We start from the raw sequence: 21,920 nt of genomic DNA, 5'->3' as shown, positions 1-21,920 counted from the left end.
ATTATGTGGAGAGAGCGTCTTATGTTGTCTTGGGTTTGCCAGCCCCCAACAAATCCAGTTTGATCTTCATCAATCAAATCTGGGATGAATGAGTTTATCCTATTAGATATAACTGAGGCGTAAAGCTTATAACCTTGGTTTAGGACTGATATCGGCCTATATGAGCGGCACAGCATTTTGTTCTTACCGTCTTTAGGTATAATTGTTATGATCGCCTCAGACCATGATTGAACTGGACATATTCTCTAATGTCCAGTTCAATGACCTTAGCAAAACTGGAAGCACCTCCACCTCAAATGCCTTATACCACTCAGCCGGCAGGCCTTCTGTACCTGGTGTTTTGTTATTTTTTAGTTTCTTTAAGGCCATTTCCAATTCTTCTTTCTGAATCTGTTTGTTTAGGCATTCATTTTGACACTCACCAATTGATGGCAAATCTAATGAATTAAGAAACATTTTTATATCTTCTGTGTTGGCTTGTGCAGGTTGTGCATATAACATTTTGTAATAGGTTTGGAATGCCAAGTCAATTCCTTCCAGGTCACTTTGTAATTTCCCAGTTTGGGGATCAAGGACTAGCATACGTTTTTATTGAACATTTGAAGAACCAGCAAAAAGAAAACAGAAACTCTTGTAGAGGACATAAAGTCAGAGATAAAAACAACAAGGAGCAGGTGAATCTAGTACAGGTAGAGGTGCAAAAACCCACAGAGCTCAGCAGCCACCGTAACAAATTCTGGATCCTTTGCTTTTAGTTAGCATTAGCAGCACATGCTGCGTCCGATGTGAAAGGACCTTTATGCTGTGCACTGTGACTCACAGAAATGGTACCGGGTCAGCCCTGACTTTGTGTTAAACTAATCCTAAAGTAATAATGGTATTTCTAACCACTGATAATAATAATAATAATAATAATGGATTGGATTTATATAGCGCTTTTCAAGGCACCCAAAGCGCTTTACAATGCCACTATTCATTCACTCTCACATTCACACACTGGTGGAGGCAGCTACAGTTGTAGCCACAGCTGCCCTGGGGCAGACTGACAGAAGCGAGGCTGCCATATCGCGCCATCGGCCCCTCTGGCCAACACCACACCAATACCACAACTTTATCCTTTCAACAGCTACTGAAAGTTAGGGGACCTAGCTTCTATCGGATATTTACAAAGAGATCCTCCAGCTTCAAACTGTATTATCCTTCAAGAACCTGCAGTTCAAAAAAGCGCCCCTCCGACAGAAGTTCACCATGACTTGTCCAAGGTTCGCTTTATTTATGAACACTAGTTTGTTTGTTTTTTCCATTCGATAAAAGTTAACATGAGGGTTCGCGATGGTTAGGAACAAACGCAATTGCATGGCAGAATTCTGTAAAGAGACGAAACTTCAGTCAGGAGAATTACTGAGGTAATCCATCCACAATACGAGGTTAGTCATTAACATACTGCTGCATGGGCTGGGCTATAGTTACACCATAAGGTTTTAAAAACTGAGCTTTAAAATAAACAGGGGTACAAAAACAGAGAGGGATAAATGATTGAAATGCAGTGAGTGTGATGCAATACGGCAGCACTAGTATAGCGGTTAGTTATGACATGGAGATTTATGGAGCATGCTGTGAACTTAGCTAACATTACTTAGCAGTAATATGAGTTACTTTACTCAAGTGAAAGCTTTAAACATTAGCCCAATACATAGCTAGCCAACTTAAGGCTTTACGACGGACCCAGAGTCTCCATTTCAACGTTTGTCACAAGTACTGACTTCAAACTATATACCAGTTTTTAAATTGTGTTGATAGGCCATGTAAAACCAGAGTTATGATCAAAAGTATACGCGATGTCTTTTCCTGAATAAAACAGGCGTTTACTACTGGAAGACACGGTAAAAATGGCGTTTTCTAAGGACAGCGCTAGCAAACACTCTCCGCTTGTGAGCAAAAAAGGAAAAAAAACACCCTTCCTTATTTGTGTTAAACAATCAAAAATATATATGGAAATGTGACATTTCGTTGTTTAGGAAGAGGGGGAAGTTTTAGGAGTGAGCGAGCGAAAGAAAGAAAGGGTGAAAGTGAGTTTTCACAGGTGAGAGACTTGTGAAGTTTACCGTGTTTGGAGTCTCAAGTGTGTTGTCTTGTGTAGTTAGTGTGTAGTGTAGTTGTTGTTTTGTACTTACTTACTGTACATGATGTTATTAGTAGAGCAGGGCGATATGACCAAAAATATTTATCACGATATACATTTGAAAATTTGCGATAACGATATAACTGACAATATAATTGACACTAGACAAAATACTTTACAGGTCCACAACTTTGATTTTTCTTTCCACTAACAATGTATTTTCACTTAAACAATCAGCTGTTTATTATGTGGATTAAAGCTATATAAAAATTTAACAGTGCAAATGCAAATTCCTTGCTGACAGTTTAACCAAAGGGCATTTCCAGTGGAAATTGGCCGACATATCCTCAGCATAACCATGTATACAGTGGGGCAAAAAAGTATTTAGTCAGCCACCGATTGTGCAAGTTCCCCCACCTAAAATGATGACAGAGGTCAGTAATTTGCACCAGAGGTACACTTCAACTGTGAGAGACAGAATGTGAAAAAAAAAAAAATCCATGAATTCACATGGTAGGATTTGTAAAGAATTTATTCGTAAATTAGGGTGGAAAATAAGTATTTGGTCACCTCAAACAAGGAAAATCTCTGGCTCTCACAGACCTGTAACGTCTTCTGTAAGAAGCTTTTCTGTCCCCCACTCATTACCTGTATGAATGGCACCTGTTTGAACTCATCATCTGTATAAAAGACACCTGTCCACAGCCTCAAACAGTCAGACTCCAAACTCCGCCATGGCCAAGACCAAAGAGCTTTCGAAGGACACCAGGAAAAGTATTGTAGACCTGCACCAGACTGGGAAGAGTGAATCTACAATAGGCAAGCAGCTTGGTGTGAAAAAATCAACTGTGGGAGCAATCATCAGAAAATGGAAGACATACAAGACCACTGATAATCTCCCTCGATCTGGGGCTCCACGCAAGATCTCATCCCGTGGGGTCAAAATGATCATGAGAACGGTGAGCAAAGATCCCAGAACCACACGGGGGGACCTGGTGAATGACCTGCAGAGAGCTGGGACCAAAGTAACAAAGGTCACCATCAGTAACACACTACAACGGCAGGGAATCAAATCCCGCAGTGCCAGACGTGTTCCGCTGCTGAAGCCAGTGCATGTCCAGGCCCGTCTGAAGTTTGCCAGAGAGCACATGGATGATACAGCAGAGGATTGGGAGAATGTCATGTGGTCAGATGAAACCAAAGTAGAACTTTTTGGTATAAACTCAACTCGTCGTGTTTGGAGGAAGAAGAATACTGAGTTGCATCCCAAGAACACCATACCTACTGTGAAGCATGGGGGTGGAAACATCATGCTATGGGGCTGTTTTTCTGCCAAGGGGACAGGACGACTGATCCGTGTTAAGGACAGAATGAATGGGGCCATGTATCGTGAGATTTTGAGCCAAAACCTCCTTCCATCAGTGAGAACTTTGAAGATGAGACGAGGCTGGGTCTTCCAACATGACAATGATCCAAAACACACCGCCCAGGCAACAAAGGAGTGGCTCCGTAAGAAGCATTTGAAAGTCCTGGAGTGGCCTAGCCAGTCTCCAGACCTCAACCCCATAGAAAATCTGTGGCGGGAGTTGAAAGTCCGTGTTGCTCGGCGACAGCCCCAAAACATCACTGCTCTCGAGAAGATCTGCATGGAGGAATGGGCCAAAATACCAGCTACTGTGTGTGCAAACCTGGTAAAGACCTATAGTAAACGTTTGACCTCTGTTATTGCCAACAAAGGTTATGTTACAAAGTATTGAGTTGTATTTTTGTTATTGACCAAATACTTATTTTCCACCCTAATTTACGAATAAATTCTTTACAAATCCTACCATGTGGATTCATGGATTTTTTTTTTCACATTCTGTCTCTCACAGTTGAAGTGTACCTCTGGTGCAAATTACTGACCTCTGTCATCATTTTAAGTGGGGGAACTTGCACAATCGGTGGCTGACTAAATACTTTTTTGCCCCACTGTAATATCCACAAAACTTAAAATGAGATTATACACACACAGTACGGTAATATTATGTTGAAGCGCAGTACGTATCACTCTGCGAGGCTCCTGCCTACAATAGCCGTAATGCTCTGACAATCCATCAAGCAGTGCGGCTTCGTAGCTTAGCAAAGTCGTACTAAAACATTTGACAGATTTTCAAGCGCCGTGTTCCACATAAAATCGTTTGGAGGTCAGTAAACACAACTGGAATTCATACATAAGGCACACGGGATTATAAGGGGCACTGTTGATTTTCAGAAAAATCAAAGGATTGATTTTAAGTGTGCCGTATTTTTCAAAAAACACGGTAATAACGACGGCCCGCTAGCATGCGCTACCAAAAATAGTGTTTTGTTGTGTATCTGACGGACGAAAGCTAAACCAGTTCCACAGTACTGAAGTTGCAGCATTTTTACAAACCAATTCTGGTTCATCCGTTTCATTCAACGATCCACTTTCGCCCTTCTCATTTTTCCGCCATGTACGTATGAAAACAAAGGCACTGCGCATGCGCATTTCACCCATATTCTATCGCGATATTTAATTTTCTTATCGTTGCCCAACTTTATACCGGTATTACCGTGAACGGTATGATATGGCCCAGCCCTAGTTATTAGCACGAACACTTTAAAGGTGATCATTTAGGAATGTCCCTGCAGGTTTTAGATCTCACCTTGGGTCAACATACCTGAATCACATGATTAGTTCGTTACCAGGCCTCTGGAGAACTTCAGGACATGTTGAGGAGCTAATTTAGCCATTTAAATCAGCTGTGTTGGTTCGAGGACACATCTAAAACCTGCAGGGACACCGGCCCTTGTGGACTGAGATTGCCCACCCCTGATCTAAGAAAACCTTTTCCTTTTGCAGTATTTTTCTGTGGTGCGTTTTTCTATGTTATAACAAAAGGGGAACAAAGGTGTTTAAGTTCACCTAGGATGATCTGTTTTAATTTTCACATGGTCTTACTGAGGTGATGTGAATTGAAGGGGGGGGGGGAGAGGTAAAATGCAATGGAAAAACTTGAAAATGGACCTTGAAAGTGCTTAAAAAGTGCTTGAATTTGACCCTGAAAAAGGTGTACAAACCCTGCCTGAAGTACTTAAAAAAAAAAAAAAAGAAAAAGAAAAAAAAAAGTATGCAGCCATTGTACACCTTTGAACTCACATGTATACAATAGTTATCCATATCTGCTTAACTATTATTTTCAGATGTCACATTAAGCCATCTACAAATCCAAAGCAAACATACATCATATCATAGTTTGTATTAAATAAATTGAGTAAAATAAATGTAATTAAAATAAATTAAAACACACTATTGATCACTTTCTATCGCAAGGTAATTGTCTCCTAATAGTTGCCTATTAGGAGACAATTGTTCACTACAAAGGTCTCTTGCTTCTTTAGCAAGTGAGAATAAGTAGTAAAAGTGGTGGAGCTTTTATGGGGAATATAACTAAAAATACAAACTCCACAAATAAAACATACCATAAACTCATAGCTTTCAAACAAAGAAGCAAAAAAAAAAAAACAATACGTAAGACCAAAAAAATTACTGTAAAAGATTCAAAACAAATCATGCAAAACCAAAAATACACCCTATCCTTCCCCAGGATGACACAAATACAGAGCTTCTCTCCTGTTCCTTGAATTTAAGACTGTGCATTCTGTGAAACCATCCTGGCAACTAATGCACAGTTGTGTAGTTTGCAGTGCATTTCTATAGGTGGGCTATACAAAAATACAGTTAAGGTTGACAAGGAACTCATCATAGACTGTATTTAGTTTGGATAGTTTTTCTTGAATAGTACTGATATATTCTTGTGGGATGTTCCTGGGATCCAATGTTCATAAAGACTATCAAAGTGAAGCAGAAGCAGAGTTTAAAAAAAAAAAGAAAGCATTCCCCTTTAGTATTAGTCTGCAGGTTCTTTCCCCTCTACGAGACAGCTCAGACCGTGTTGCTCCTTGTGCAAACTCATCTATGTCCCATGGTTCAGGTGCTTGTTTTATGTTAAATACTTTAGACTGTGTCTGAGGTTTTCTCTTATAAACAGTGTAGTTAATAACTTTGCCCTTAAACACACAGAAAAAAGGCTAAACCACAATAGGTGCACATCTTTCATTCAACATTTTAAGTAATTAAAAGGATTTTAAAAACTTGAACGTGGCTTACAATCAGTTATGGTTGACAAGGACCTTTATAATAGCATAGAAAAATACCTTTGAATACAAATGTTCATGTTCCTTCAAATATCAGCTTACTAAAGTGTACACAAGTTCTTTAGCATACTTTTCTTCAATGACTAATGAATGAGAAACATAACGCAAATAGGAATAAATAAAAAATTTCCACCTACCTTAATATGAGTGTTGTTGTTATTAGGATATACAGAGTCCCTTGTAGTTTTTTCGGTCTTTGTGTCACTCTTGAGAGGAAAAACTTCAGTGTCTGTCTTATGGATGTCTTCATAACATACTGTTAAACTTGTGTATCTTAATGCTGAACAGTGTCTTATGTATGACTGCCATCTTGATGAGTTTTCTGGCACAAGCAGGTTAGGGAGATTTCCGGTAGGTCAGAGTTTCAATATCACTCACCGGTGTTGTGTATTTCCTTTACACTTACTGATGGATTTATTCTCTTGCTGGCTCTTCAAAATGCAACACATTGCACAAATCTTTTAGTGCAATGTCTCAAAGCTAAAACAATCAAAGCAATGCCCAGTTTGAGAGAAAGTTGCCTTCCTTGGGACATACAGTCCCGATCAAGACCACTTGAAAAACGGTTTCCAATGCGTCACATTGGTGTGCCGTGAGAAAGGATCAGGCGCCCCAGAATGATGCAGCACTTAATAGCAATAGATTAATATTTGAAAAGAAAAAGTAGTCAGTCTGACCTGGGTCCTGGTTGGGGACCACTGGTCTAAGTCATAAAAAGGTCATCATGCAGTATTCTATCATTAAACGCTTATACTGACTACTAAGTACAATTTTCCATTGACAGGTATGGATGGCAGAGGAAGTTTTTTCCCACTTACCTCATGGAAATGCTTGCATCAGGCATGCCAAAATGAATTTTTGAAGCGATTAACAATAATGGTCGAGCTAGTCATTACTGAGTTCATGTTTGGAACTTTGAATTATGTTTTGGGGGGTTTATGGGTTGTTTTTGGAGTGTGGTCCTAAACTTTTGATCAGCTGTAATACAGCCTGTTTCAGTTCAAGCGTTGTTTTCAATAAATTGCATGCTCAAAAAATGTTTTGTCTGACTCCAATTTCTTGGTGCTGCATGTCGAAGCTTTACTTGGAACTTTGTTAGGATCCAGCCACGCAAAATATGACTTTTTCCATTTTTCAAGTTGTTTTAAACTTTTGATTGGGATTGTATAATCTCTGCCACTGGTTAGAGAAGCTGGAAGTGGAAGACTCCCAGGTGGTGCTTCGACCTAGGGAAAAACCAGCAAAGTGTAAACGCACTCTCCCAGAGATCCTGTCATACTTCATGTCCCTGCCTGGTTCCAGATCCACTTCAGCAGCAGCTGGTCCCACCATAAAGGCATGCAGTATAACCTAGTGGACTGCCGTACCATTGTAAGGGGTATTGATGGTAGGACCCTCCACCCTCTAGTGTGTACGGTGGGGTCTGAGAAAACAGAACTCAGGGACCTGCAATCTGAAATCTACTGACATTCAGTGGTGACCATTTTAAACACTGTAACGTTATCTGTAATAGCTGCATTAGTTATCTCAGAATCAGAATCACTGATTTAGGTTCAGTGAGTCATCTTTCTAATAAGTCTGACTTTAATTACTAAATTGAATGCTGTAAAATTGGTTATTAATGACAGCTTTGATTGGCAGTTCCTGTCATGGAGAGTGATGGTCTAACAGAGTTCCTGAGCCATCGTAGGTGGATGCAGTGCCTAGCCTTGGTGGATCAATTCTGGATCCACTACATTTGAAATTAACTACCTTCACTCCACACATGGCACAAATGGCAACAGGAAAGGGATGAGTTGTTAGCGGTCTGCGTCCGTGAGACTAAACCACACAGCATACAGTATTTTACAGTAAATCCCTCACTCACATTATGGATGTGTAACTTGGATTCTTGTTCAATAAATGAGTGAACGACAGATACCTGAGTGGCAGTGGATTTTGTGGATAGGTTCTCTGTTCTTATTAGACAACCCTGTTGAGATTGTAGATGCATAAAGTCAGCACATTATCATCTTCATCATTCATAGTTCAGGAGGTCAAGTCTGTCTCTCTTAAAGTGACATCCTCCATTACAAAGAGACCTGTGTATATCTGTTTAACAACTGTGCAGAGTAGAATTCCTGGGATCAGTCAGCATTTAATTTTCATAGTCATGGCTGTTTAAAAGTAAATGTGTGTCTATTTTATATTTATATGCAGCTGCCAAACATAAGTACCTCCATGCGTTTTTCTCTGTCATCCTGCAGGTTATAATGATGCAGCACCAGAATTGAACCAGGACCGGAAAACTGCCCAATCATCTCATCTTTGGAGCTCTTCATTTTTAAAAAACACAACTAAATTCAAAGTTTATACTAGATAATAGCTTACTATATAAAGCTGTGTCTTTTTTTTAACAACAAGTTCACATGTTAGCTCTCAGCACAACTGTGGATAGAAAAAAAACAGAAAACTCAGGACAGGGAAGGATCAGCTTTATTTAAGTTTTGAGGGACATTTGATAGTTTTTGATGATGATTTTCTCTATGTGATTACATGAGCTTTCCCCAGATTCAGACCTCAGGACCAACCAGTGATAGACAAAAATCATTCTATACTCTCGGATGAATACACTTAATTGTTGTAATGACAGAGTAAATTTGTGTTAACTCCTAAATTAACAGATGAAAAAGGCAAAACTATATTATATGCTGTCAGTGAAAGTTGTAGCTGTTTTACTGAAAATATTAAAGACAAAACATGAAAACTGAATATATTAATGTAACTGCTGTCACTACATATATTCTTATCTTTACTCAGTTTCATCCTACTCTTTTCATTCTGAAGCATCAACAATAAATGAGTTTGGTGTTTAGGAAAACTCTGACATGCTTAGACCTGTATGTATTTTGAATGCAAACACTGAATATAGTGTGGGGGACTTTTACAGAAAGGGAAGCAAACATACACAGACAAAAACATCTTCCACTATTTAGCAATTTGAGATTTACAATATCGGATAAAAAAAAACAAAACATTTGTGCTGCTTTGCATCTTTCTGCAAAATCTGTAAAATTATTTCTATAGTTAAATAAATACTACTAAATTGTTGGTAATTTAGTAGATATTTTCAAGATAAATGTCCATATGGACTGACACACATTCATGTTCCTCAGTCCATTGTTTTAAAATGGCGACTCTACTCTTGGATTTCCATCGAGGATGGCATTCTGTTTTTTTGCAGCACTCATGCATGTGCCTAACTAATAGAGAACATAATCAGAGTTGATTGAACAAACTGTGATTAGCCTCTCTGAAAACGGAGTTAATTGTTAAAGTCAAAGTCTGTTTAACATAATTTTAGTAATTTAGTACATATTTTTAATGTAGACTTTTTCCATTTATACATATATTTACACACACACACACACACAAAAGCGGAACATTAATCAATATTGGACACAATATCACAGGAAGTCATCTCCAAAAAATACCATTAATGGTATTAATTCTGTCTGAGTAAGTGGAAAGGGTCACAGTAGTGTCAGTGTTCAGTGTTGCAGTGACCCGACCTTTCTAGATGTTTCCATCTTGTTTAAGCCCCGACACATCCAGAAGACTATGGACTGTGGATTGTCCTTCTAGCCCTGGTATGAGTGGGGGAGGGAAGTTAATAGTTTTATTGGTAGTCTTGGGGCTTTCTGTCACACTTGATCATTATACAAAAAGAAGTGCCAGTTTTGGAATCAATATCCCCATTTTATCCAGTGAAACATAATACTATATACCAAGATACATGTTGAAATCTAGGCCAAGAAATACATAACACCATATTTAAGGCTAGAAATGCCTAAGAACAGTATCTATCTATCTATCTTTTTCTCTCTCTCTCTCTCTCTCTCTCTCTCTATCTCTCTCTCAAATTTATCATGTTATTATTTGTGCAGACCTGATGCTTGAGATGAGTAGGATACAACAGCTTTATCCCCTTAGGTGGATCATGTGGCTGCTTTCTCTGCATAAAAAAAGGAAAAAGCCAACACACCCTTTTGGACCAGCATAATGAATGGGGAGTGGTGCTAGAGGGTGTGGCTACAGCAGTTTGCCTGTCTCTGATTTGCTGACATATGCTCTAATTGGATCAAGTAGGAACTTGCTTAGGTTGATGCTTTGTACAGGGATTGGGAGCAGCCTGCATTGCACACTACCAGACAGGAAGAGAGGCAGTGAGGGAGGAGGCCAGAGTCTGCACAGCTCACCACTTGAAAATAAAGGATTGAGAGAGGAGGGGTGAGAGAAGAAAAGGGGAGTATCCAGTTCTGCCCTTCTGTGCTGCTGCAGCCCCCCTCCCACTCTGTGTAATTTCCTTTTTTCCTCTTTCCCCTTACTCATCTGTTTCAGTGGCTGCACTGAGAGGAAGGACACCTGCCGCTCCCTGATGATTCAGCTTTTCAGCTGTTTGGAGCTCCCAAGACTAGACAGCATGTCCCTCCTGCCACTGCAGTGCTTGGCTGGCCTGTCCTCTGCACTACATTTGCCTCAGCTAGAGCTGGCCCATCACGTCGATACTACCTTTTCTTCCCAAGTATTCAGGTGAGTGAGTACAACTGTTTCACTGCTGCTCACTAGTAGACCGCACATTTTAAAAAAATCTTTTCCGTATTTTTTGTTTCTGCCTGCAGGAAATTTGACAGTTGTTTTCCTTGTGAAAAAAAAGCATGAATAAGGAATTCCTATTTCTAATGCATAGACTGTCTACGTATCCCCTGGATTGTTAGCAAGGTTCCACTCTTTGAAGGGCATCACCTTTCTCTGAAACCCAGCTCTCCCTCTGTGTCTACACAATGGAAAAGATACTAAAAGACATTGGTGGAAAAATGTCATTGTGTGATGATCTGAGTTAATAGCTAAGGTGGTAAGAAACACTTCTTCAAGCAGTGTGAAAGGATGACCGAGGGAATGGAGGAAGTCTCTGCAGGGCCAGCTCCCCCTTTTGGATCAGTCTCCCCCACTGGCTCTACTGTTGATACTAGGCAAGTCCCAGAAGAGAAACCAGAGGAGACAGAGGCAGCTGGTGAGAGTGGGGAGGAGGCTATAGAGGGAACTGCAGAAGGAGGTGGTGCTGGTAACGATGGGGAGCATGTGGGGGCTTTTGGAATTGTGACCTTGCCAGAGGCCTGCTGCGTGTGCATAGAGATGGAACAGATTAACAATTGCCTGCACTCTGAGAAAATCTGCATCCTCCCCATACTGGCCTGTCTGCTTAGCTTAGCCCTCTGCACAGCTGGACTCAAATGGGTCTTTGTGGATAAGATATTTGAGTATGAACCACCATCACATTTAGATCCTAAGCCTATTGGACAAGACCCAATTATTATACCAGTTGAACCCACATTGGGAATAACAGTCTCGTTTCCTCATGCAACTCCTTCAAATAACTCCCTAACCACCACCTTCACCCTTACCCCAGAGCATCCTGAAGTTTCAGTAGAAGATAAATCTACACAACAGCCGCATGTGTCTCAGTCTTCACGAGTGATTGAGCCTGCTGTCACACTGAAATATAACGCTGAACACTATACCACCCCAAAGCAGACTCCCCAACGAAAGTCAACACAGAAATCACACAGCCATCATCAAACTATCTGTAAGTACCCAATACTTGTTTATATAAAAATCTGTAAGTGGGTTTTTCTTTAAGTTACTTACATATTTTTATGAGCCTAAATTAGATATACTGTAGGTTGCAATGGCTAGACATTACATGCTAACACAAAATTATGATTTTCATCATTGCAAAAGATAAAACAGGTTGATATAATAAGATTCAAATAACTTTTTTTCTCTTGTATCATTCATTTTGTAGTGTTCTTTTTTTCTGTACAAGAATGTTCTGTACCTGAAAACACGGTGCCATGAGTAAGCCCCTGAACTATTTCTACACAAACTGTGTAAGTGTGTACCTTGAACCTTCAGTTTAAATCTACTTTACCCATACACTAATTGTGCGATTTCTGGGAGTCATCCTCTTTTACCCACTTTAGAGTTTAAGTGGCCCTTTATATTATAATGAAATGACTTAAGTAATTAAAGTCAATCAGTGTTTTCTTTAAAATGTTTTTCCTGTTTGCAAAAAAACGTGAGAAATGTGAAAGATCTCTGAAGTGTGTGGATGCACATTTCGAGATATACTGAAAAGTGCATATCAATAAATGATGCATGACATAAACTGAAAACCCAGGCTGTGGCACAGCCAGACTTCCTGTTTTCTGCCTATGCTACATTTCAAGGTCAGAGCCTTCTTGAAGCTAACTGATGTCCCCACTATCCCTGAGGCACAGGGGAAAATACACCAATCCATTTATGCTCTCTTTCTGCCTGGGCCTCTCAACTAGGCTGTTTTGTTTGTAGTCACATCACTCTGTGTTGTATTGTGGTGAGGTAGTGGTGGTAGGTCAGGGGTTGGTTTGTAGACAGTGCTTTACTTAAGAATGCTTGAATACCAGCAGTGACAGAAGGTTAATGTTTAAAAATTACCTCTGTTAATTTTCTTTCTGAGTGTCCCAAGTGAGATTCTGATGCTGAAATGTATAAATGTCTTGTTTTGGCCTGTAGAATGTTATCTGATTTCTGGCAAAGCTGGTGTCTCTCGGTGATAGCACTGCTGCTCCTCCCCTATCACTCATCTCAAAGTTGCAGCCCTGTTGTAAATTTAGGAAGCAAGTGCAGCTTTATTCCAAAGACTGTCTGTACTTTCTAAACGTTTCACTTTGAAGTTTGACATTATGAGATGCATTGTAACTGTCTTACGCTTCCCTTTTCTCTGTTTTTTTTTTTTTTTTTTTTTTTTTAAAAACACCTCTTCTCCAGTATTTTAAAATTGATAACAGTTCATCCATCCATTTCTTAACCAGTTATCCAGGTAAGGATTATGAAGAGTCCAGACCCTTTCTTAGATGTCAGAGGATGACCTGCACACCTAGGACATGTTCCCAGTCTATTGCAGGGTCAAAATGGAGACAAACAAACATTCATACAACTATGGTTAATTTAGAATCACTCCTCCCCTTGCTCTAAGAGCTCTGTAACACCAACATTTCTCATCAGTGGGATAATAAAGGTTTATTCTACTCTATTCTATTCTAACCTAACCTGCATATCTTTGGATTGTGAGAGGAAGCCAGAGTACCTGGAGAGGCATAGGAAGAACTCCACACATGTAGGCCATTGAGTTTGAACCCAGTATTTAATTGCTGTGTGGCAACAGTGCAACACACTACAGCACTGTGTTGCAGTCCTAAAAATCTTGGATATATGTATTTAACCAGATGCTTAATCTGTATGGTTTTACCTTGGCCTCCTCTAAAACTGTGAAGAATCTTCTAGAGTCTGGAGTCAGTTTTGACCAGGATATGGCTTTCAATGACTGCTTTCTTACATTTGTGCAATACCTCTAAAGATAGAAACATCCTGTCTCAGATCAATGCTGAAAAAGTAGTTCATGCATTTTTCACTTCTAGGCTGGACTATTTAAATTCATTAACAGGTTGTCCTTAAAAATCCTTCTTTCCTTCTAGTTCTGATGGGAACTAGAAGGAACGATCATTTACCCACCCCCTCATGTCTTCTTATATGTTTTAGTTATACAGCACCAAAACATAACAACAGTTGTCTCAGAGTGCTTTATACTGTAAATTGAAAACCCTTCAATAATCAAGAGAAAACCCCAATGAGAAAGTGCTTGGAAAAATGGAGGAAAAATGGAGGGAGATGCAGCCATCAGCTGTGATAGAAAAGGAAGAGCACAGAGGAAGACAGGCAAAAGAAAGACATTGGAAGAGAGCCAGATTTTAAAGTTAACTAATGATTAAATGCAACGTATTGTAGAAATACATAAAAAGTCAAAAGAGGTGAGTGAAGAAGAAACACACAGTACATCATGCTCCCAGCAGCTGAGGCCTAGTATAGAATCAAGATAATATCAAAGAGGATAAAAACCTATAGCAGGGGAGTTTATAACCTTTAAAAAGCTGATGAGTTACATTTCTAAGATACTGATGTTGTGGAATTATGACCACGACCTTTTAGGATGACTTATATTGTCAAACAACATTTTTGACAATTATCTTCACGCATGATAGGTGGAATGGCTCTCGGCAAATGATTGCTGATTTTAATCCACTAATAGCTTTTACACACTATTGCTACAATTCATTTCATTAGCACAACTTAAAGCATATTGCAATGAAATGTAATCCATCCCTTCACAATGGCTGTGGATAAAAGTCTAAAAATATTTTGGGAGCTTTTGATATTTTAATGGCAAGCTACCGCTAATAATTATGTGAATAACTGCATGTAAAATGTGTTCAACATTTTTTCAACTCTTCTTCTCACAAACTTAGAAGATTTCAAAATCTTCTAAGTTTGCAAAATGCCATTTCCTCTCCATGATTTGGGTTACCTGCTTTGACAAAAAGTTATTGCCACTTCTATCTTGTGATAGGAATGCTCTTTATGCCTGAAAATTATTTGAAATATTGGTCAAACATTTCATGAGAGAAATGTTTGACCAATATTTGACAGATTATTGGCCAAGAAGTAATTTATTGCATGTATTATATATGCAACATGCATATGTTTAACAAAATATAATTATGACAGTTTACACGTGTTAATCATTAGCCCACTTGCATGGATACTCTTAGCTGTTCATTGGGTAATAGGAAAGTGGGGAGAAGGTTACCTGTAGGGTAGGGTTAAAATGGTGTTCTAGTTATGGCATAGGTCTGGCGCAGAAGTATAATTCATATTTAAGGCCGAGGATGCATGTGTTGTTTTCATGAAATGCTAATTATAGGTGTCTCTCCCCAGCTACCATCAGCACTTCCACTACAGCAAAGACCTCAAGTCACGTAACCCGCTGCAGTGACAGTCAGAGGAACTACTGTGTTAATGGAGGCGAGTGCTTTACCCTTGAAATCATCCCGGGCAGTACAAAGTTTCTCTGCAGGTATGCCATGAACTGTAGGTTAAGCTCACTGAATACTGCTACTGCTGGCATTTGTAATGCCAGAACAAAATAATTTTTGTACTTTATCCTGCTTAACTAACTAAATCCAACCTATATTGTCTGAAAAGTAGACATGATGATTTCTGATGAAAACATTAGAAATATAATGGAACTTTATCATACAACCCCAGGTCTGAAAAAGCTGGGATGTCAGTAAAAATAGAATGCAATGATATGCAAATCCCATATACTCATATTTTATTCTCAGTAGAACACAGAAAAAATCAATTCAATTTAATGACAATGGTGTGCTTGGTTCTTTCTTCTTTATGAAAGAATAAATTTACGTTGAAACCAAGCACACCATTGTTTTTCTTGTGACATTACCAATAAGTTTGATGTGTCACATGACTCTCTTGTTGTATCCAAGATGGCCGACTTCTAAATGGCAAACATGGCCACCACCCATCTTGAGGAGTTTGCCCCCTCACATATACTAATGTGCCACAAACAGGACTTCAATATCACCAACCATTCCCATGTTATTACGGTTTATCCATATAAATGGCCCACCCTGTAGATTGACCAACCTGTGTACCACTGGTTGACTACAAAAAAGCAGATGACTCAATGCCTATGTATGGATCCTGGAATGCCTAGAACTATACAGGATCATCAGGACCCTAAGAGCATTCATCAGGAATTCAATGGGGATGTGGTGAACAGCATTAGAGGACAATTTCAAGCCAAACACACAAGTCACCATCAAGTGCGGGATCTACCAAGGAGATGCCCTGTCCTCACTGCTGTTCTGTATAGGCCCGAACCCCCATAGTGCTATCATTGACAAGACTGGCTATGGGTACCGAATACGTAATAGAACAATTGTCAGCCACCTCCTCTACATGGATGATATCATGCTGTATTCCAGGAGTGAATGAGGCATTGATTCATCGATCCATACCACCAGGATCTATAGCAACAACATCAGAATGTCATTTGGACTGGAGAAGTTTAGCCAGATGGTAACAAAGAGAGCAAAAGTACTACCAGAAGGGAAATTTGCTGACAATGTAGACTAGGAGAAGAACCATCATGGATAGACAGGGCCCTCCAGGGTATGTACCACCAGCAGATGGTAGAATTGACTAACAGCCAGAAATCCTACCACTGGCTGGGTAAAGCTGAAAAAACAGCACAGTTGCAGTAATCATGGCAGAACAGAAACAAGTTCTGAAACAATCAGGCACATAACAACAGGGTTCAAAATGCTAGCCAGCGAGACATACATAGAACGCCATAACCAAGTGGCTGGCATGCGGTGTATCTGTGCTAAGTTATGGCCTGGAAGTCTTGAGGTCAAAATGTGATACGCCATTTGACAATGATTGAGCTAAGATAAGATACTGTGGGGCTTTCAGATAGCCTGTCCAGGGGCCTATCCTTCCATGACAGTGAGGGGAATGATTTGCCCATTTGCCCATTACTTAAAAAAAGTCACTGAGGTAGCTGAACAACTCCTTAGTGGCTGGGTCACTGAGGTGGATGAGGATCACCCTAAGTTCCTAAAGACCATGAGTGTTATAGGGCTTTTTTGGTATGCCTCCCATCCAGGTTGGGAACTCCCACTATGTTTATTATGTTGTAATTGTAACATTATATCTAGATATTTTTTTTTAAACAAAAAAAGCATTATATGATAAAGTTCTATCTTGGAAAATAGTATGTTTTGTGACTGTGTGTCATTGAGTGTTTGCGTCCTGTGGATAACAGTAGGTGCTGTTTTTGTCTTGTCCTTTCTATCCATTAACTAGGTGCTTGGCTGGATTCACTGGGCACCGATGTGAACAAGCAGTTCTTAAGAATGTCTCAGACCCAAAACGTATGTGAATACAACTGTATTTAGTCCCACATGTCATTGCTGGTGTTTCACTCTTAGCATATTTTCTCCAGGAAATAGTGGAGAAATTCATGTTGCCTTCTATGCACAGATATAAACTTGGTGAGCATGCTGAACTTATTTCTCCAAGTTCAAGTAGACTCTATGTAGAACATGGTCTAAAGGCTTAAGCATACTCTCTTCTGCAGTGAATTTGCATGTAATTCACATCTCACCACACCTCATCCATCCTGTTTAGACCAGTGATCTCCACTTCAGTATGAAGTGGTGTTTCTTTGCATTCAGCCACATTGCCAGATCATCAGAAAACAAAACATTGATTATGTTCTTGTACAATTTGGGTTCTGTAGTGCAAAGCAATTTCAGATTCTCCAAATCTTTATCTTATGCTAATATCATCTATCATACTATCAGTCACAAAAGTGGTTATCAGCCTGATAACTCAACCGAGGGTTTCACCAGTTTAGCTACAAGCTTTTACAAGGTTTAATATTAAAATAAAGTAATTAAACACACAATACATCTAAATATACCTGTGTAACTATGGAATTCAAAGCATCGGAGTATGAGAGTGTATGATAAGAAAATCAATAGACAGTATATAGGCCTATATTATTAAAACAGCTAAATTATGTGCGTGTATTTTAATTGCTTTTAGTAGTCAGCATTATATAAAACGTTGTATAAATAAACTATTTATTCAAAGCTAGAAAGGAAAGCTGAAAATAAGTGGCCAGTTATTAAACTCAATAATCTCTATTATTACAATACAGGGAGATCTGGCTATAGTCAAAATTGTGGATTTAGTTAAACAAATGCGTAAATCAAGATATACCCATGATGTACAAGTCTAACTCAAGCCCTATTCTTTTATTTGCAACTCAGAAAGTGTTAAATTGTGTCAGCACATTAAAGAAATATAAAAAGGAAAATATAAATATATTTATGAAATATAAAAGGAAAATCCAAACTGGTAATTGGGTTTAGATGTAGAAATGATATGAACAATAATAACAATATTAGATGCAATAGTTTAGGATTATACCACTATATTACAGCTTATTGAAAAGCTTTAAAATTATCTGAAAATGCATAAGAGCAGATGAAAGTTGCCCCTAACCTACAGTGCTACAGTCCTATTGATTTCTTTTCTTTCTTTTTTTGATATTTTCTTTTTTTTTTGATATTTGCTGATATGTGACAGATCATCAAAGTAAATTTAATATCAGCCAAAGATTACCTGAGTAAATGCAAAGTGCAGTTATTAAATGATTTAATTTAAGAGAAAAAGCTATTTAAACCTACATGGGCTTATGTAAAAAAGATAGCTATTCTTTAAACCTATAAGCTGTTTGTGCCATACTTGGAAGCAAGAATTACAATCAAGCATTTGCAATAACTGACAATGTCTTTCAGATCACTGGAATTTTGGCCCACTTTTCTTTGCAAAATTCAGCTACACTGGAAGGTTTTGAAGCATGTATGGCCTGTTTAATGTCATACCAAACCATCTCAGATGGATTTAACCTTTGACTAGGCCACTACAAAGCCTTGACTTTGTTTTTTATTTTTATTTTTTGTTTGTGTTGTATTTTGATCCATGATTCCATAAATTGGGGTACTTAATCCAGACCTTGAAGCAGGCCTTGCCCATCATACTACCACCACCATGTTTGACTGTTGGTATGATGTTTTTTTTATGAAACGTGTTTAATTTATTCCAATTGTAATAATAATAATGATAATGGATTGCATTTATATAGTGTGTAATGGAATGCAAACCTTCCCAAGAGTTAAACTTTTGTCCCATTTATCCACAGAATATTTTCCCCAAAGTCTTGGGGTTCATTGAGGTATTTTTTGGGGGAAATGTGAGACAATTCTTTTTGATCAACTGTGGTTTTCTCAGGATGCCAATTTTTATCTAGTATCTTTCATATTGTTGAATCATATCAGTCTTGCAAGTGAGGCTTGCGGTTCTTAATCCAGTTAATCATAGTTAATTCAAGATTTAACATTAAGTAACTGTGTTACATAAAGCCAGGTAGGTGGATAACTATTATGTATAAAAAATAAAATGATTGTTTCTAATCTGCATTTTGTAACTTGTACTCGGGACATCTTTGTGTATTAAACATATTAAAAACGTTTTTGAAATGTGTAAGCGTGAAAAAATTTCAAAATAGTAGTAGTAGTAATAATAATAATAATAATAATAATAATAATAATAATAATAATAATAATAATAATAATAATATTGATCAACAGCACTGCATATTTCACTGCATATTTATCTTGAGCAGGTTAGCAGGTCGCTGTAAATTTTCAAGTCTAAACGTAGTGTTGGAAAATAAATGTCACATACAAGAGAGCAGAGGGATTACCTGTTGCAGTACTGAATGACCAAGAGTAATGGAGCCATTACTGGGGTCTTTAATTCTATTTTGTCTGAAATTTATGCAACTGGGGTTATCCTAATTGTCTTATTACATACATGCAAATTTCAGTCTGTTGCAAAGAGAGTAGTTAAATTAGGTTAACTGTAATCACTAAATTAGAATTGATCATCTGTCATTTATGACTTATGCAATATACAACGTAGTCTGAAAGGGTAATTTTAAATAAAGACTCAATAGGTAGACATGCTGGTTTAGATATCCATAACACCAGTGATGACTGTGGGTTTTGCATATGACATAAACTAACACCCTCTTTCTCTTCTTCTTTATTTCTCATGTTTCCTACTCAGGTGTCCAGTTGAATTTACTGGTGATCGCTGCCAAAACTATGTAATGGCCAGCTTTTACAGTATGTCTATTTCCTCTCATCTTCTTGGCTTGCAACTTGACTAACAGTTAACCTCTTTATTTCTTCTTATATTTTTCATTAATGCAGTGTTTCTCCATTTAAGTGTTTTCTTTAAAGCTGTATTTATATTTATTTAGTATGTATATTTATATACATTCAGAAATTGAGTGTTTCAATCCATACAACCACTTTTCTTAAATACAGCCTTTTACATGCTCACAAAAATGAAATGGTGGATTATCATACTTGAATATTAGAACATATTTAACTGAGTCTAAAAGGCGATGCAACAATACAATACTCAACAATACTCAAATGGCTCAAAGCATACTAAGAAAAAAAACCCCTGCTCTGTTACAGTACGAATACCAGCCTGGACTGTCAACACATGGAGGGTTGGATCCATGACACTGACACCAAAATGTCAAAACGTTCAGCAGAAATTTACATTCTGATGAACAAATCTCTGCTCTGTGGACACATTTGGTGTACTCAAACATATTCTCCATAGTCAATCCACTTTATGGTTGGTAAATGGCCTGTATTTATATAGTGCCTTACTAGTCCCTAAGGACCCCAAAGCGCTTTACATATCCAGTCATCCACCCATTCACACACACATTCACACACTGGTGATGGCAAGCTACATTGTAGCCACAGCCACCCTGGGGCGCACTGACGAGGCGAGGCTGCCGGACACTGGCGCCACCGGGCCCTCTGACCACCACCAGTAGGCAACGGGTGAAGTGTCTTGCCCAAGGACACAACGACCGAGACTGCCCAAGCCGGGGCTCAAACCGGCAACCTTCCGATTACAAGGCGCATTATGGGTAGTGCATTCTGTGATAGTTTTCCAATTCAGGTCTACTGTACAGAGTGATTGCCTTATATAGCGTTTTGAGTGCTCTGGGAGAATAGAAAAAGTTATATACTGTAAGAGTCATTCCATTTACTATTTAACATTTAACTGTCTTGGTCACTGTAACTGTTAGTTACTGAAGCTTTTTGTTTGGTGTTTTCGTCCACAGAACTGCTGCAAACTTGTTTCTTACTTTTATATTACATTGTCTTTTATGCCACAATGATCAAAAGGCACAACTTTTATATTAAGGTAAATTTTCAGTTTCTGGTTTCACTTTTCATCATGTAAGTCTGATAATGGAACAAGCAGATGCTTTAGTGTGCTAACTTCTATTGCAAATCTTTATCCAAATTGAAAATAAGACAGTCAACATTTATACAGTATCAGCATTTGAAAGATGAATTCACACATCATTTATCATACATTTGCATTAGAAATATTAGTACAGTGAAAATAGGATATACCCACAAAACAGGAATTTTACATTTTAAAGGGTATAACCTTTAAACAACTGCAATGAATTAAACAATATTTTACCAAAATAGCATAGAAGAAAAGCCCGAAAAACCACAAGGAGTGTGTTCATGGGGATTTTTGACAATTTTTCCAGAAGTGCATTTGTGAAGTCAGACACTGATGTCTCAACTCTGATTAATCCAAAAGGTGTTCTGTGTGCGCTGGTGCACAGTCATGTTCGAACAGAAATATTGATATACAGGGTGGGCCATTTATATGGATGCACAGTAATAACATGGGAATGGTTGGTGATATTAAAGTCCTGTTTGTGGCACATTAATATATGTGAGGAGGCAAAATCCTCAAGATGGGTGGTGACCATGGTTGCCATTTAGAAGTCGGCCATCTTGGATACAACTTTTGTTTTTTTAATAGGAAGAGGGCCATGTGACACATCAAACTTATTGGTAATGTTACAAGAAAAACAATGGTGTGCTTGGTTTCAAAGTAACTTTATTCTTGCATGAGTTATTTACAAGTTTCTGACCACTTATAAAAT

General features: G+C 38.5%; 1 protein-coding gene across 6 annotated transcripts in view; it reads left to right on the top strand.

The window, feature by feature from the left end:
- Nucleotides 1-21,920, top strand: part of nrg1 (neuregulin 1) — a 78,333-nt gene that overhangs the window by 11,901 nt on the left and 44,512 nt on the right. For 3 of the 6 annotated variants that reach the window (XM_085414588.1, XM_085414585.1, XM_085414587.1), the window contains 4 exons: nt 8,590-10,915; nt 11,005-11,969; nt 15,197-15,335; nt 17,150-17,217. In XM_085414588.1, the coding sequence (XP_085270714.1) occupies nt 11,270-11,969; nt 15,197-15,335; nt 17,150-17,217 (907 nt within the window). In that variant the 5' untranslated portion in view covers nt 8,590-10,915; nt 11,005-11,269. Of the gene's footprint in view, nt 1-8,589; nt 10,916-11,004; nt 11,970-15,196; nt 15,336-17,149; nt 17,218-19,984; nt 20,044-21,920 lie in introns of all 6 variants that reach the window. The other 3 variants (XM_085414590.1, XM_085414589.1, XM_085414586.1) reach the window with 2 other exon arrangements.

The sequence above is a fragment of the Rhamphochromis longiceps genome, linkage group LG7 (assembly GCF_057381845.1).
Source record: "Rhamphochromis longiceps isolate RC_006_pf linkage group LG7, R_longiceps_female_GT1.1, whole genome shotgun sequence".
Taxonomy (NCBI): Eukaryota; Metazoa; Chordata; class Actinopteri; order Cichliformes; family Cichlidae; genus Rhamphochromis; species Rhamphochromis longiceps.
The sequence above is the reverse complement of the archived record's forward strand: the minus strand, read 5'-3'. Positions and strand labels throughout refer to the sequence as shown.